The following is a 19040-nucleotide window of genomic DNA, read 5'->3' on the forward strand; positions in this document are numbered from 1 at the left end:
AGAGATTTAGAAGCCGGCTGGAAAATCCTCTCTGCTGTGCATGTGCGTGAGAGGCAGACTGTACAGGCACATTGTGATTTATTCTGCAAAAGCCCTGTAGCCATTCATCAGGGTTAGGGAAAAATGAAATGTGTTTATTAATCACTCTGACACTTTCTCCCAATTAAATATAAAGGATAAAGCTGACCAAAAGTTGTTGTTTAATGGCGATTTTAACCCAAGCCCCACCCTACAAAAAACATGGAAAACAGTGTAGTCACTGCAGCAGCACATTACGAAATCATATGAACTGAACTTATATTTATGAATCTACATGTATAACAATGTTTCGTAATGTACGATGTCTAAAAATGCATAACCTTATATTAGTGTACAGCTGCAAGACATTTATAGAAATATTTAAATAATAAAGCAACTTAGAAGAACAAAAAAAGCTAAAGCAATTGACATTTAAAAACCTGCTGTGGACAGTTTTTCAGCAAAGGTCAAACAGAAAAGGGTACAGCAGGGAAATAATGCCAGGGCCATCTTGGTCATGTGAATTGGTCAGTGAGGCTACATTAGCACTACATTATTACTTAATTCTGTAGACAATAAATAGCTAAATGAGCACACCTGGATTAAGGAGAACATACGTAGGTAGCTATCCATGTATCTATATATATATCTCTATATATATATATATATATATCTCTATATATATATATATATATCTCTATATATCTCTATATATATATATCTCTATATATATATATATATATATATATATATATATATATATATATATATATATATATATATATATATATATATATATATATATATATATATATATATATATATATATATATATATATATATATATATATACATACATACATACATACATACATACACATATACACATATACATATACACACATATACACACACACATACATCTGTATAATAGATACAGTTAGTCAGCCTGTTTGACACTTCATAACACCTTTTTATGTTAACACATTTTACACTTTATACTAATGCTATAAACTATTTTACGGTTTAGGATTAAGAATAGAGGTTGTTGCACTTTAACTCCAGGGCTGAAAACATTCTGCAACTGCACACCGGTAACAGAAATGAGAGCTGACCTTATGTTTGTGCATGGTGAACAGGCAGACACCATCCTGGCCTCTCTCCTGGCTCTCATGGCCTCTCTTCCCTTGTTCCGTTGTCAAAGTGTCACTTGTCCAACATGTTTTGTCATCATCACCAAATGTCGAAATCCCCGTCGTCCTTATCTTTCATGCAGTACATCCAGTGTCAGTCAAATGAAACATAATGTCTCCGTTGCAAGCAAACCAAAGTGATACAGACACTTGTAAAGCTAAAATGCTGGTTCGGAAGCCGCAGGATGTCCAGGCTGACTAAATGCTGATATCCTGACAGAAACTGAACCAGCTGCTCATAATTCCAGCTATTGTCAAATCACTGCCTGCCTTCCTATACATATCAATAATAATAATAATAAAAAAAAAAGAAAACACACTGAGCTTGTGTTTTCAGTCTAAGTGGCTCTCACACTCGCTTTCTACTGTATCACCTCACATCTGCTTGCAGAGCCATGGATGAGCAGTTGTACGCGGGAGGATGGGTCAAGGATGTGAGCTCACTGATTGGCTGCCTGGTCATGGTGTGTGTGTGTGGGTAGGTCCCTTTGGTAGGCTCCCTGCGAACGGTTGTGCTCGACGAGGGTGGTCCTTCACCTCTTTTCCTCTTGTCGTTGCTTTATCAGCCCCCCATCCTATTCTGCTTCCCTCTGTCTCCGTGTCTGCACTAAAAGCTGCAGTTACGCTTTCCTGTTCCTCAGCCACCGCATCACAGCATGCTTGTGAGGACGCCAGATCAGTGATTCAGTGAATGCATGCGCACAGATACTGAATGAATATGGAGAAGAAACAGCAGCTGCGTCATGCATTCATTTCCTCTCACAGACGTAATGGCTCTAGCAAGTGCTCACTGAAAATTTATTATATAAATAAATAAATAATTAAAAAACAACAAAAAAAGTCTCCTCTGAGGTCACAGCCTGAGCTAGATGTGGCGTAAGGAAGGAATTAGCTGTAGGTGGTTCAACACTGGATGTTATAAACAAATATATATTTTTTTGGTCTATAAAGAATTTAATGGTCACGAAATACCTGGTAAAAATTGCATCCATAGTTTTAGCTCATTTTTATTTATGTATTTATTGTTTTTAAATTAAAAATCTCATATGTTACATGAATTCTTGCCTGTATAGTGAAAGTCACCCACAGCCAAACTAGTGTGTTTTCAAATATGTTGAATCTTTGCTTTTCTGGGCCCGTCTCACAAAGTAAAGGGCAAGATCAGATTATGCTGACCTCCATCACTGGAAGCTAATGTCTCTAACCACAGACATTGATCGATAATCCAGCATTTGAGAAGGCAGAAAAGCAATGCAGGCATTAGAGCAAAGGCAGAGAGGATAAGGCAGGACTGTTTGGAAGAATCTCAGAAGCATAAATATCACACCTAATATAAGGGGTGTCCATTATTAGCCAACCAAATCTTAGTTGATGAGAAGCCTCTTTATGGACCACGTTTTGATTGGTAGTTGGCTGCAGTATAAAAACAACAACAACACAACAAAGAAACACAACTAAAGTCGGTCAGTCATTCAGAGGCAAATGTTTTCATTTATATGGCTGGTGCCTGTGATTATTAGATTAGTTATTATCCAATGAGCTGGGCAGAACTCAAACAATGCTAATAATGTTAATGTATGTAGCATAAACCTAGCCAGCATGTATGGCAATGTGCTTTAACACAGGATAACGCAGACATTATCACATTTATAATAATTATAGGTTGTGCTCATTTTTAGGCTTTTGTATTTTTTTCTCACTTTGCCATCAAAGGAAAAACAATGGGACGTATAACCATTTTTCCGAATTCCCTGGAAAATGTATATGTAGATAATTGCTGAGTAACCCTATTATATTTTCCATGCAAAGAATGCATCAGAGATTCTTTCTCCTCATCAAAACTGAAAGGTTTCTAATTACACTTGCATTACATTTTACCTAACCGAAGGGCTTTTTGCATGCATTATTTACAGGTGCTCCTATAAATAAGTATTGATCTTAAGCAGTCTGTCTCACTACTTAGGAAATACTGGAAGTCCTGTTACAAGGTCTACGGAGATAGATTTAGGTCCTGTTGGCTGTGGGATGGGCCTCACGGATTGGTCTTTTCACACTGTACCCTACACACGCTTGATTAGATTTAGGGGGTTTGGCGACTGGGTCAACACCTTGAGCTCTTTGCTCAGAGTAGTTTCTGCTGTGTGGGGAAACGCATTTTGCGGAGGGACGTCAGCTTCAGCAACATTAATAAAAATGCAAGGATTTAAGACTTCTCATCATAACATTGCACTGTAATAGTACGATCAGCATTTTTTAATTCCCCCTCCTCCCTTATTTTTTAAAATGTATGACTGGTGTTAGTACATCTTGTTTTTTAACGACTAATCTAACTAATCATTAAAAATTTTACTGCTATTGTTTAATTATATTCTATCATATGCACTCATAACCATTCAGTTCTGTGTTTTCCTCTCAATAGGCTGTTATCCATCTCTGTTGTTCTGCCATCCTACCCGAAGCAAAATGTATGAATCATTCTAAAAATGCAGAGGTGTTTAAGTGAAGATGGCAATCAAACAAAATGCAACAAAAGCAGCATCTCTTGGACTAATAGTTAACACTCACTATTACAAAATACACCCACTGTCATTCAGAAGGTTTGCCCACCATATACAACATGCAGCTGAGCCACCTGTGTATCCAAAACAAATTCCAGACATTCTCCGAGTCCCGTGTCCTCACAAATTCAACAAGCATTAACTAGGAAGAAAAGGAAAATCAACATCTAATTACCATAAATTTTCCCACAAAAGGCACGGCTCCTGGCTTGAAAGGCATTGCACTAAATGCCGGAGAACAGAGACTCCTAGTGGTTTAAACCTGGACTGGCCTGCTTGTCACCAAACTCGCATGACTGACCACTCAAAGCATACCAAAGCAGACACACGCATACCAGATTGCACACACACAAACACAGAATAATAACAGTGTTCATTCAGCTCAGAAAATGTGCTGCACAAACATCATTTCTCCTGAATGATCGCTGCGAGCATCAAACACAGGCACACATCAAAAAGCAAAGCGCTTACATGGTTATGGCCTCATAACTAACTGCCAGTATCATTTTCTACATAAAATAAAACATGCTCAACACCATGTCTGAAAGATAGTACAGCATATCTATAACTGGGTTGACTACACTCTGACTCAACATTGGAGAGCAGTCCTAAAGTCAGAAATGTAGAAACAGCAACTTATATAATTTCCCGTCATGCTGCCGGTCAAAGACTTGCTTGTAGCCAATCACACTCACCTTTCCAGTGTACGCCTTGGACCTTTTTGCTTCAGGTCCAGCACAGTCTCTCTTGCACAGCCTTCACACCCCAAAGAGCAAAGTGTCTGTGCCCACAGTGAGTGCACAGTGCTGACCTGCCACTGGCTGGGTAGCTAAAGGACTACAATCTCCACAACAGTGCCCAACCTACAAAGCCCTGTTTGTGTCTAATGTTGTTTGTCCAATAAAAGATAACAATGGCATTCCATGGCTTGCAACTGTATTCACTGCTGGCCTCTCCAAATGTAAAGCGTATTCAGACACCTTGGTTGGTGGACAAAGGCGTGAATCTGTGTCACATGAGGGGTGGGTGGGGCCAGGGCAGATGGGGTGACAGTAAGGCTGGTCACGGTGCATAAGCTCACCAGCATACGATGCATGCCACCACCTCTACGGGGACGATGAGGAAGTAGACTCACCTGATTTTGTCCGCTGCACTGTCAGACCTGCACGGGGGAAAAAAGAACATTCAGTCATAGTGTACTGCAGACACGGCTTTTATCTAACAGCTGAAACACTCTGCATCATATTATGTGGTTGTGACATCAAAAAGACACTTTCTTTTTCTTCTAAATAACTATAACTCCTCACTTTATAACAACTCATGTAAAGAATCTATTGCATACATTATATATTCATATAGTTTTACAAACTCACTAACTATAATTTACCTGAGACGCATGAGGTGAGGCGCATGTCCACAACTGCTTGTTAACAGAATGATCTAATCAGCCAATCACTTGGAAGCAATTATATTTAGGGATGTAGGCACTGGTCAGATGACCTGCCAACGTTCAAACTGAGCATCAGGATGGGAAGAAATATGATTTGTGGCATGGTGATTGATGCCAAACAGAGTGGTCTCAGTATTTCAGAAACTGCGTCCCTACTGGGATTTCCCCTGAAAAGCGATTGGTCAGACTACTTTGAACTATCAGGAAAGCAACAGTAGCTCAAATAACCACCCAAACAAGAAAGGAATTAGAAGCAGGAATCACCAGACACTGAGCAGCCTTCCTGTTCTACAGTAATAAAACCAGAATACAACCTGCTTGAAACCAAGTTGTCCCGTTAAGTTGAGCTCATTGACAAAGACTCATTCAGACTGATGGCAGCATGTTGGCAATCTGTCTGCATTTACAAATTAAGTACAATTATTTACAAACCTTCAATAATCAGAGGGTGACTGCAGTCACTCCAAATCAGACTGCAACTGTTTGCAGAAAGGTTGCCTCCTATCAGGCGACCCGTGCAACCACCTTGCATTCAAAAATGGTATTGAGTGTGCAAGACTCACAATCTCTGGGCAGCCACTGGCTGTGAATGTGAAAAAACTTATTCAGGATAATGATTTACTAATGTGTACAATTTGATATCATTATGTAAGAATGAAAACACACAGTGCATATTAATTCAATATTTGAGCATTTATAATCTAGTTATAGATATCTGGAGGAGGTGAGCTTCCCCAGTGTATGATTAAATAAAGTCTATCTCTGTCTGCTTGCTGCATTGTAGTGCTTCATACGGTGGTGGAAATATAGCTGCGGATATATTACTTAAACCTTCTGAGAAGGGAGGGGGTTTAAAGCTAAGTGTCACATGACAGCCTGGCAATTTCACTGTAGTTACATAAACGTATTCTCTATTCTGCAAATTGATCCAGTGATGGCATGTCTCACAATGCACAAATTTTCATTCACAACTCACAATCATGTGCTGCATCATCTTCACCGATGAGTCATATTACACTCACTTAGCAAAGTCACATTGTGATATTACATAACACTATCTGCAGTTAAAGTGGAGGAGTTGAGCAGAAGCGTCAGAGGCAACAAAACCAAAAACATGACAATGACAGGGAATGAGCAAACTTGTCTTCACATCCTTCCCAAAAACCTCCACAGATGCCCTGATAATCTGGCTGAGGCAGCTAAACGTTCACATACTGTGTTAGCCTGCTGCCACTTCACCAGAAAATGCAGCTGCGCACATCATACACCGAGCAAAAACTGCAGCACACCAGGCAGACAGACAAACGCAGAGAGAGCAAAAAACACAAGCGTGACTGGCATGGAGATGTCGACACGGGCGAAGTTTGCGAGAAGGCAGCCGCCGGGCAGAAATCCAGCTGTTTTTACCTGCAGAGGAGACATGACATTCCGTGCCCTCTAAAGCCGGCTACAGAACGCTGCTCTCCCTGCAGCTGCTGCAGACAAACCTCACTAGCTATCACCAGTGCAGCAAAGAAAAGAGCGGCAAAAAATCCCATAGGTTTCACAGGTGCTGTTCCTGATTTGAGTAAGAGGAGACACTGAGCGAGGAGAGTGCGCGGGAGGGAGAGCCAAAAAGAGAAACATGGAGAAGAGAGCAGGACAGAGAGAAACAGTGGAGGTGTAGTGCACAGCTCTGGTAGACTGAGCTAAAAGCAAAGATAACTAAGTGGGTGGTTATTCAGAGGCTAGACGGAGGGGATTCTTGCAAATTTTCTCTTCAGGATGTCCTACTTTTGCATCATGCTTGACCGAACCTTAGCTCTGCACGTGAACAATATGAGCAGCAGTTCATTTGCTCTAAAGCAACAAACTATTTATTTTAACCAGATTCTACTCTGTTTTTGGCACACCACATAACATTATGAGCATGAAATTAGCCAGTTTAGAAGAATAATTATTGACACAGTCTTGTGTTTTCTTACCTATAGGCTGTCATTATCTGGTGTGATTTTAAGCACCACCCTTAGATTGAAAGACTTATAAATTTGGTGTGCAGGTTTTCTTATGCAAAAATCTGTTTAATTTTTGCAGTGATCTAACAAAGTTCCTCTTCCTCATCTTTTTAAAAATTATTATTTTAATATTTATAGCAGATGAACAGCTATTGGAACATCAATAAAGTTTGCTGTGCAGGGACAGAGACCACACTAGAGACTCTGCTTTTGCTTCCGGTACTCTGAGAATAGGAAAACTACATGTATTATCAAGGCTTCTCTACAGCTTTACTATCTGATTGTAAAAAATGCCATAAAAACTGGATATCACATCACAGGCCGACACATGTATGACAAATAAAGACATGCACACGCTTAAGCACCAGATTCAGTTAATGATTTTACTTCTCAGTAGTGATGCTGTGATAACTGCAGCAAAGAGTGACAAAGAACTAATCTCTCAACTCAAGCTGAGCTCTGGAGACGCAGAGCCTCTAATTGCTGTGGGAGAAGTTACATACGACCGCTTTCAGATGACTGCGGCGTAGGCACCAGTAAAAGAACCTTCTCTGTCAGTTTGTAATTCTCATGAATGTCACATCAGAAGGAAAATCAGAGCGTGGCATTTACAAGTTTATGGATAGTTCAAAAGCTTCATTTGAATCCATTTTCACAGAACGAGGCCCCTCGAAGAAAAAAATAATGTTTTTTTGAATGAGGCTTCAATGAGCATTTTTATGAAACTGATGAAATATCTAAATGTAAAGCCACAACCAATCCTTTTGCCTCACCATCACTACTAGCAAAAAAATAGACCTTGGACTGCCCTCTACTGGAGAGTATATGCAATAACCAGAGACTGCATATGAAATGATCAAAAACACTGACTTCATTGTTCTTTCACTTTGAATGGCTGTATCAGATAGACACACAAAACACAGTGTATGTGCCTTCACTGATGCTCACAGCATCATAATTCCTCTAATAATAAATTAAATTCTTACAGAGTGACCCTTGCAGTGTAGTACATAACTTCCTGGGTTTGACCTTCAAATCCCAGCTTCGACTTTGTTTGCTAACACATGTTAAAAGTCCTCTTGCTCTACCACATAAAAAGTGTCTCATGCAAAGGCAAACGCGTGCAGCAGTTACACACAGTGCTTACCTCTCCTCTCGGATCAATGGAGTCAAGAAGCGATTGCTTTCATCTTCATGGCTGCTCTGCAGGCTGCTTTGCTGACTGCTTTGCTGGCTGCTGCAAGAAAATCAGGGTGACAGTCAGTGTCACACAATTCCAGCAAAAATTAAAAGATACAGAAGTTGCTTCTAAAATGTATTTATTTTTGGCCTATTTCTCCCTAAAATAAATAAAAAAGAAAAACACAACAAAAGCAAACATACATACAAATAAACGCTATGCGTGAACTTATATAAAAATAAATTTCATCTATTAGTTTCAACTCTCACACTGTCAGCATGTAAAGTATGTGTCAGCTACAGTTTTTGCATGCACATATCCCATGGTAACACTAGAGGGCGATATATGACATGGGCTATGCAAAGAAAAAAACAAGACTTGTGCAGTTTTTGGGGGGTTACAGATGTTTGAATATATAGAGAGAAAATATTCATTCACAAAAATGGGGCTTGAACAGCTTAGGAGCCAGAGATCTTTTGAAGAGATTTAGGATTGTTTCTGCTACACCACAAATAATGCACAAGCTGCAGTTTATTTATCAGTTACTTTTTTATTTAGTGTGACTAAACGTTTTATATAGTATATGACTAATACACTAATAATAGAGAACGTTTTTTCCCGAGCATTTATTTCCCTATTTTAAAATTCTGCAGTTATTCTCATCCACGCTTTGACATTTAAGAATAAAGCCAGTCTGTTGGGAAAAAAGGTCTTCATTAATTCACACTCTCAAGTCTGCAGGATGCCTTGACCTATTTCCTAAAGCAGCTATGAGCTGTCCAAGCCTGGAGGAGATGCTGGAATGTATGAAAAATGCAGATTTTGGGAGCCTGAGATTATTTTGGGAAATTGTTGACGCACTTTGAAAATACTTGTCCGAGTTAATCAGTTATTTTAGTAATCTGTAGTGTTCTTTTCAAACGTTTAAGTTCTTACTATTAATAATACACATGTATACACTGCTACTAACATAAATGAAAAGTAGTTAATAACATGTATCATGTAACAAAATGTAACAAAAAAAACCCCCCAGCGAAAACAATAAACAAGCTAAAATTAGCTTTATCTGATCATCTGCTGCTTTTCTGGTACAAAAACTTGACTCCTGACAGCGGATGTCATTCAAAAGATAAATTTTTGCAATTCCATATCATTTTGCCGGGTTCCTATCTTCCCTCCTGCTTCCTCCACTGCAACTACAGAGTGTCTGCAAGCTGTTCACTCAAGGCTAAGACATACTGTATGCACTCTAATCAGATGTGTTTATTCTGGTGTATGTATCTCTGTCCTTCAGAGCATGCTCATTCTAAATGACAAGAACAGAATGTAGACATGGAGTAAATCCAGACTGAATTATTCATTGCTCGTACACAATTAGTACAATACCCCCGACACTATTCATTATACTTTCTTACTTTTTCCTTTTTAAACCAACATATTAAAAGGTACAAAGAAATCAAGGACAACAAAGCTACATAATCCAAACTTCGATCACGTATGATCCATGGTTATAATTTATATTGTATGTCCTCATCTTTAAATATTAAGCAGTGACTGGTTTACAGTTCGCAGGATACACATTTCTGCTACGCTGCTTTTTTATTTAGTAAATAACAGTTTCAAAAAAACCGAAAGGGAAAATGAACTTTGCAAATGTGCGGCCTGATGGTTAGTACTTAATAACAGCCCATCTGGTAAGTAACTCAGTTTATAAACACTTTTTATAGCCGCTACATTCTTTCAGTTCTTGTCTGGGGGGATTTTAACCTACACCTCCAGAATAAAGCTTCTAGTTCTGTGACTTCTTTCAGCTTTTATTTTTCCGATGCTAAGCTTGGGAACTCTGACAAAATCTTGGTTTGCACCTCTCGCGTTGTCCAATTTTGAAACCCTCCTCTTTTTAAGCTTCTAGCACTGTTGCTCATTCAGGCCAAAAAGTTCAATTTAATTTCATCAGTGCCCAGGACTTAACTCCAAAGACTCCAGGCTTTTCTTTCCTTTTCTTTTAAATTAATTTGCAAATATCTCACTTGGCAGTAAGCAGATTTTTCAGGTCATATTTGTGTAGGTGTCACTGCACAGACCAGAATGTGCATTACTATTCCAGTCTAATTCAGTCAAACACTTAGAGAGGATTTGCCTTTCTATCAATCCTGCTTGACATGTACAAAGAGCTCTCTCTCAAAGTATATCTTTACCTTCCAGAAGTCAACTTGTCCTCCGGTGTTCTTGTTAACTATGATTTTAAGTCACTGTGAACTGTGGAACTGTCTACCTGACAAAACTTTGCCATCTTCTTCCTGCTGCTTAATGAGAAGCAATTATTTAAATTTCCAGACCTTGTTAAGTCACCAGCTCCCCTGTGCTCCAGATGGACACACAGTGCCTTCACACTGGAAGCAGCAGGGGAAATAAAGATGGACGATTCTCAACAATGAAACTTCTCTGTTCGCAATCCAAGCATGTGACTATAGATGCTATGCAGTTATTTAGATGTTCCCCAAGTCAGAGGGTTTGTATAGCTTTGAAATGTGCATCACCCGGACTTCCCTATGAACAAGTCATAACCCTAATAAAGACTTTGCAAACATCATATGAGAGCTCAGACCACTTAGGCTGCTCAAAGTTTTACAAACTACATGATGATTTTTTTCTTTTTCTACTCTAAAACCATGAAAAAAATCTTTTCTTGCTTAAAAAGTTAATTTTTATGTCTTTTGAAGACAATTTTAACCTCTATGTGTAAAACTACAGACATTACGACAAATGTTGACCATGGTTGACCAAACTAACCACTCTACACCTTAAAGTAGAAGAATTCAACTTGTTTTGACATGTAATCAGAAGCACTGCTCTTTAACTCAGAAAGTTCTATTGTTCACATAATGACACAAAAATACCAACATTATTTCTGCAACTGCAATGAAACTACCTGAAGAACAGCAGAGTTCTGGAAATCTCTTCAAACTTCAGTTTTTTTCTGTTGAGTAGCTGAAATATTTATGTTTAGACCAAGTAGGGGTCAAACCAGGTAAAAATGTTCTACCACCTTCTGGAAATTGTTCTGCTCTTATCAAGCAGCTGCTTCCACTGTGTCTGTAAGCTCCCTCTGTTCTTTGAAACACTATCTTAGACACACATAGATCCACATGTACACACAGTGTGCACACCGAATGTGTCAGACAACAAGACGAGAAAACATCAGAATGACAAGATTAAGATGAAACAGGATAACATGTCAATACTGCGACAAGGGATAAGTAAAAACACTCAGGCTGGACAAAGAATGCGTTACTAAGGCTTTACTTAGAGAGGATTAAAATCAATAACACTTTCATGATTTCGCATTCATCACAAAAGATTTAAACATTTAAAGCAGTTTGATGAGAGGAAAACCGATTGGCCTTCCATGTCAGTGACGAAAAGCTAAAGTTGTATAACAAAGAATTAATTATTTAAAGAATTCTAAAACTGCAGTCAGACTCAAATAAATCAATTGTACTCTACACCCGTTAATTCTTTAGAAATGTAAAGGGCATCATGGCAGTGCTGATTTACTACAGGAAGCGTAAAACGTCTTAATTTCATCCTAGTGAAATACTTCTGAGTGTTTCCATGAGGAGGAAACCGAGTTAACTTTCACACTGCAACACATCTGATTATCTGTAAAGGTTCTGCCAGAGTTGTATATTAACTGAGGATTAGAAGCAGGTTTCACGTCACAGAGCTTTTGCACACATTGTTGAGTGCACAACATTTCTACTGCTGATTTTATGTCACATTTACACACTAAAAACAAGTATTGACAGGTAACATTTTCTAAAACGACACCCTATATGTAACATACATAAGAGTGCTTATGTAAAATTTCTCGTTACAACTCAAAAAATGTTTCTGAGTACTTAATATTATATATAATATAATGTAATATAATATTTCTAAAGCCTTTCAGAAGAGAAGATCAAGGTAACCAAGGTAACAGCACCAGATCCCTTTATAAATCTACAAAGATGTGGTTAAATATAAAAGCTCTGCTACGTTTGTATATTAACTGGGAAATTAAAGCAGGCTTCAAGTCACAAAACCAATGTAGGCATCTTAAAAAGCACAAGATTAATAGGTAATTACTTCGGCTGCTGCTTTTGTGCCGTGCCCATGTCACTCAAAAAACAACTACTAAGCTAAAAGCCTTTTAAAAAGAAAGAATGATGTGATGTGTGTTATACCCTTCATATTTCATATCTAAATTAACTTCTGGTGGTAATTTATCTTAATTTTAGAACTTCCAGAATGCAATAGCATGAGGATAAACTATATCCAATTTAAATGAACTGAACAGCAAACAACTAACTACAGTATTCATGAATGACAGCTTATTTATTATTTTTTTAGGTTCCACAATCTAGAGTTACTATTTGTTTGTTTGTATAAAAAGACAGTTTCTTACAATACACTTCAATCTCCAAAATAAGAGGAAAACAAATTGCACTGGAAATTGGAGGTCGCAGTGGTGGTTCAAGCTGCATGCTGACAAAAGCTGCCTAAAATAACACAATAACAATTTATTTCATTCATACGTTTTTCGTAGTGAGCCATCAGATATTGTAGTAGATATTTATATGAATGTTAACAGTATGGAGGAAAAGTCAGGGAATGTTACAGATTGATGATGAATTAAGGGAAACAACAGAATGACCGACTCCGACAGTAAAGGTTCCAGGAACTTACAGTTTTAGGGACATTTTACTGGCATGGTTTGGAGCCACTTTACAGGAAAGGGTCAACGCAAATTAATACAAAGCACTCATGAGTGATGAGTGAAAAAATCTGTATGCTCATGGGATTGTTTTCTCCGGGAAGAAAGACCCCCCACTCGTAAGGCATGAGGGTTTACTAATGAGAAAAAAAATTATGTAAAACACATTCTGTGGCATTTGTAATTTCTCTCTGATGCATCCATCGTGTGATGAATAAGGTAGGTAGAGTCGAAAAGCTACTGATATAAGAACCAGTTCATTTACCATTTAGTAGCAGTTAGTGAGTATTTGCAGACAAACATGAAAAACTACAGGCAACCACGGGAATCTGCTAGCAACCAAAGCAACTAAACTCACTGGGAGGTTTTTGGTGCATCAACTTCTTTGCAACCCTTTTCACCCAGCAACGGCCAGAAACTACTGGGAACTGCTGTCAACCAGTCGTGAAATACACATTTGTATCTAGCAACCATATGGTTGATTCACATCCAACATGGCGGACAGCTGTAGAGCAATGCGCATGTGACGTCATGTGAGACCACTCAGTAGAAGAATGTGGGAAAACAGCTTTCAGTCGTAACAAAGGTTTCGATACAGCGGATGTTGTATTAAATATCAACTCTGCGAGAGAACACTGTGAAACAGAACAAAATGTCTCGGAAGTTTACGCACTTCTTGTTCTGCTTCAGCAATAATTAAGTAACGACAACCATTATTTATGTCACTCTCACACAGTTTTAAGCCATGGTGTTTTTTTTCTTTTACATAATAGATGCAGTTGTACCAGGCAGCACACTGAGAAGCCATGTCAGCTTTATGCCACAGTACATTATTAAGCTGAGGAACGCTTCTTACGAAAGTTCACATTACACCTTCAGGAAGAAGTAGAGATTTTCTCAAGAACTGCTCGATAATGACCGCATTTCACACTCAAGGATGCTGCGGCAGTTATGCACCTCTGGAGAGTGCCTTCAATTCAGAGAAAGATAGCACATTTATGGAGGGAAGAATGAACCCATTCCTGTCTGCTGTTAGCAGTGATAAGTGGCCTCCAAAAAAATACAGTAAAGACAGAAAAAAAACACAATGAGAAGAGAAATTACCAGAGCTTTTCCTTCTAGCTTGTCATGGTTTGGGAGGAGAAAATATTATTTTTCAACTAGACTAACCAAAATGCATTTGTATTCCTAGGCCAACCAGACAGATTACAGTTTAGATTCAGGTCAGGCCAGACTTATATGAGCAGTGAAGACAATAAAGATGTCTAACTGATAACTAAAGGTAAATGCCACCAGTTCTGTGTCTCATTAAAACACAGTCACAATCTCGCCTTCTTTTTTTCTGAGTTATAGCTGTGAATACCAGTGAAAAAAAGTAAAACATTAACATGCCAAAGTAAATATGTCTGTGAAGGTTCTCAGTCATCCAGGTCATCGTACTCTAAGGGGCTTGGAAAGAAAGGCATCTGTCATCTCTTTAAGTTTCCTTGAAGATGTTTCACCTCTCATCCGAAAACTTCACTAACCCCCAATTGATATTGATACTCTACCTAATTACACGAGCCAAGGTGTGAAAACGGGTGTAGGTCACAATCAGCCAAGGTTTCGGGTGAACCCATTGTGAAAGGTTAATCATTGACCTTTTGGATATTAAATGTCATCACATTACCAAATTATTCTATTGCATATAGTTCTGTGGAATTTGAGAAGAAGATGAGAAGTAACAAAGTACAAATACTGTTACTGTACTTTGCTAGAATTTTCAGGTATCTCTACTTTACTTGAGTATTTATTTTTCTTACTTTAACTTTTTACTTTCGCTCTCTACATTTTAATACAAGTATCTGTATTTTCTACTCTTTAAATTTTCAAAACAGCGGTGTTACTTTAGGTTTAACACATTTTGGGGATATTTTTATTTAACAACAATACCTAAAAGACTACAAGAGATTTTATTTGTGTATCCATTGCCAGGACTTATCATATACAGAAAAATGAAAAGCATAATTTATACATCACTTATATGCCTATACTCAGGGGTTAAAGTGGACGGGGACAATCAGAACAGAGTGTTTGGTGTAGATGCCCATTAATTGTGGTTGCGGTACTTCAGCATCTAGCTAGTGTTATGGAAGAGGAGCGAGCATAAAGGGAGTAAGGTGCTTTAAGTGGCGGGTCATTTCAAATGCAACATTTCTATGAGCTCAACAAATATCAGCAAACGCAAACTGCTTGTGTGCAGTTTGTCACACAGTGTGTCTGCAAGCTGTGTTTCTCAGGGAGAGCAATGATGGCACTCACAGATGCAGAAAGATGTAAGAAAAACAGGCCAGGAAGGGGAAACTACAGAGGTATATATCTAAAAAGTAAGAACTGCTCAGTGGCATTTGATAAATTGGAAATTTAAAGCTGCATTAAAGGTGCATTGTTTGCTTTTATTTGATAGTGGAACAATGAAGGCAGACAGGAAAGTGAAGAGAGAGAGAGAAGGGGAAGTTATGATGCAAAGGGCCATGGGTCAGACTCAAACCCAGCTTGCTGCACTCCAGCCATGTGGCATATGGTCACCTGCTCACCCACTGAGCAAATCTGGCACAATGTCCTCATTTTTTAAAATCAGGTATTGGATCTGTATATGATGTGAAGCTATGTTTTTTCATATTGTGAAATGTCCTGGAAAACAGACTCCGTTATTATTAAAATACTGCTGTTTAGTGCAGGATAAACAGGTTAGTTTGTGATGGATTTTAAAGTAAAGAACAATGTTGGGTGGTGCTCAGCAGCTTAAGTTGATCTATAACACTGAACAACACTTTATAAGGAATTCTACGAAGTCATTACTGTTCCCACTTCAGGAACACTGAGGCATTTAACGCTTACCATAAATCATAAATGTTAAGGTTTCCGTTTAACTATTAGCAATTATCTTATAGCCACATTAGCCATCTGTTATTGTTAAGCTAGTGCCTATGGAGAACAATAAAGCAGTAACATTAATGTGGAAGCAAATATTATCAGCCCTGCTCGTCTGTAACATTAATAGACAAAGTTAATTTAACAGGATAAAACAATTGTTTGTGTCTAAAAAAGGGATATGTGCTTATTCCTAGATTGACCCTCGGAAAAGTCTACCAGTCACACACTACACAGGACAGTGACAGAGAGTGGCAGCAACAAAAATATGGCACAATGTTACCTGAAGCATAGCACCATCTCAGACAAGATTAAAAGAAATTGGCTTTATTTTTTTCTTCAATACCTAAGAGAAATACATACTTATTTAAGTTGTTTGTAATATTACTATAGTAGTAGTAGTAGTAGTATTATATATATATTTTTAAAGAGTATCAGAATTTTGTCATTATTTCCTCTGTGATACCAAAGTGTATTTTCTAGATATCAGTAACGAGTTAACTAGTTTCTTTTGCAGAGTCATTTGTTTATCTTTGCAAAATTAGATTATCTGCTACAAATAACATTCAGAGGCCTGATTGAACAATTGAGTGCATTTGCAACATTATTTGTATTTGCAACTTAGAATACTATGACTTCCTCATGCTGCACGCTTAATTACTTTATCTGAGATACCAGACTTTGCACGCACATACTTTCAAAGGAGGAAACCTTTTGATTATCTAAACCTTTTGATCTGTCTTCAATACTGTAATCAGATCAACCTTTTAAGCTATGAGTAAATGACTGAAAACATTTACCGTGTATGCCTCTTGCATGCAAGAAGATGTAACTTGTTAATGTGGGTAACCTGTGGGCAGGGGTCAACACTCTGGTGACTCCATTAATGTTGTGCAACAATCTGTGCAATTTATTTTGTATTTTTTAATGGCTATTATGGCCCTTAATGTTCTTTTTTAGTTTAGTCTTTCTGCATACAGCACTTTGTGACTGTTTGCCTGTGAAAAACACTTAATAAGTAAGTCAGATAGTTTATTTGTTAACTTATTAACTAACAAAATATGGACGAAAGACAAGCACAATCAGTACATAAGACTCAGCTAAACAGAGACCTAAAGGTTAAGTCATTGAAAAATACCATGCCAACAACTGAACTCTCAAGTTAGAGATACATCATTAGTGCAGATAGCAGGAATTATGAAGCATCATGGAGGTATTAGGGAAGAAGAGGGGAATGGGGTTTAGGTGAATAGAAAGGGCCCATACAAACCTGCTCTCACTGCCTTGCTCCTTCTTTTCTCTGACCTTCAGCCACTTCCTCAACAGGAAACGCTTACGACGAGGAGATGCACTTGGTGTGGAGCACCTCGACCAGGAAGGAGCATCTTCGTCGCTTGATGGTGTGATTTCGATGGAAGGCAACTGAAGGTACTCCTTGGAGCTGGAACGGGATCTGGCTGTAAGATGGCAGTTGGTCGGCCGCCCTCTTTCGATCTCCCTTTCACTGGGCACATTCCTCATGCGGCGCATTTTGAAGCGTTTGCGACGGAGGGTTGGTGTTGACGAGCTGGATCGCACAGAGCCATCTGACACAGCATTGTTTCCTCCATCGGAGTATGCTGGAGCATCTTTTGGCACACTCACCTGGAGTGAAGGAGGTCTAAGAGTGTCAGTCATGATTTTTGCCTAGCTCTCTAAATACTCCCCTAAAGCACTTCTTTTAAGATACACTACTTAAGATTATTACAGGTCTTGCAATTCTGTGCCTTGAAGAATTGCAGAAAAGCTCAGGGTTGAACAAGTGAGGCACAGTTGAGATCCTTGACAATCTTTGGTAGACCTCCCATAGCCCCTTCAGGTCTTGTTTATCTTAAAGCCCTTTCTGCATGCTAGCCTACGGATTATAAGACTGGCATAGAGATCCTGGTAGTAGATATCTAAGGCTTAACCAAGTCCTTTTGCTGCTCCTCAGCTGTTGGTGTTTGTGTAGCTCAGTGGCCAGCTGACTGATTTAGAAGAGCAGTCTTGTGGCGGTGAACTCAGGCTGGAGAGAAGAGGGCTAGATTAGATAACAAAGGGGGCTTCTGTTCTGAGGCTAGCAGATGAAACATGTATAAGGTCTGTCAGGGAGTGTAACACAACTCCTTTGCTGGTTCTCCCTAGGGACTGGGAGGCCAAGTTACACACACACCCAACTACACATTTACTATGCCACTGTCCGAGAGCTGTTATTTTAGCTACCGCTAATGCTAAAGGGAAGGCAACCACTGTCAGCTCTTGATTGCCGATTCCGATGTATGTGGTTGGGAGGCTGTTTGCCGTCACTTTGTGCTCATTTTGGCGATGCTGCAGGAAGACACTGTTGCTTCAGGCTGAAGTCCGTCTTGTGCCCCAGTGTGCCGTGCTCTCCACACAGTTAATGCCTACAGGTTAAAGGGAAGTGATAGGACTGCAAGGTAAAGGCAAGGCTGAGGATGATAATGGCCAAGTTAAGCAGTCACACACGCACACACAACCACACAGGCAGATAATCAAAAGAGGCAGGGCTTAATGTACAAGAACCCACACAGACAAAGGAAGACACCATGGACACCAATCACAGGAGACAGGCAGCACACTGTTCTACTCAACATACGCTGCCTACCCACCACCATGCACCAGCCTAAGTCTGTCAAACCACAAGGCCTTTGTTAAATGTATACAAGACTATGAACCTTCTGCCAATGTCCACAAAAAAAGGAAAAGAAAAAAAAATCACACGTAATGGATGACCTCTGTGGATCACTATCATTGTAAACAGTGGATATTTGAGTGGTTGCAAACTGTTTTATGTGGTATATGTACTCAATAGAGAAGCTTTCTTTACAATTCTGAAGATGACAATTCTTTCAGCAAGTGATTTTGAAACTGCAACGTTACTGACAGGTCCTTGATGTCTTGTTTTTGAATGAGAGCAAAACCACATGTGTCACTATTGT

At 38.9% G+C, this 19040-nt stretch overlaps 1 protein-coding gene across 12 annotated transcripts in view; it reads right to left on the reverse strand.

Moving 5' to 3' along the window:
• The window catches only part of LOC134641183 (protein Aster-B-like), a 77617-nt gene extending 59878 nt beyond the window's left edge, over positions 1–17739 (reverse strand). For 10 of the 12 annotated variants that reach the window (XM_063493458.1, XM_063493450.1, XM_063493447.1 and 7 more), the window contains exons 1-3: positions 17333–17739; positions 8361–8450; positions 4905–4931 (exon numbers count right to left, since the gene is read on the reverse strand). In XM_063493458.1, the coding sequence (XP_063349528.1) occupies positions 4905–4931; positions 8361–8450; positions 17333–17739 (524 nt within the window). Of the gene's footprint in view, positions 1–1133; positions 1454–4904; positions 4932–6626; positions 6696–8360; positions 8451–17332 lie in introns of those variants that run through there. The other 2 variants (XM_063493452.1, XM_063493454.1) reach the window with 2 other exon arrangements.
• Positions 17740–19040: the final 1301 nt, after the last annotated feature.

The sequence above is a fragment of the Pelmatolapia mariae genome, linkage group LG14, assembly GCF_036321145.2.
Source record: "Pelmatolapia mariae isolate MD_Pm_ZW linkage group LG14, Pm_UMD_F_2, whole genome shotgun sequence".
Lineage (NCBI taxonomy): Eukaryota > Metazoa > Chordata > Actinopteri > Cichliformes > Cichlidae > Pelmatolapia > Pelmatolapia mariae.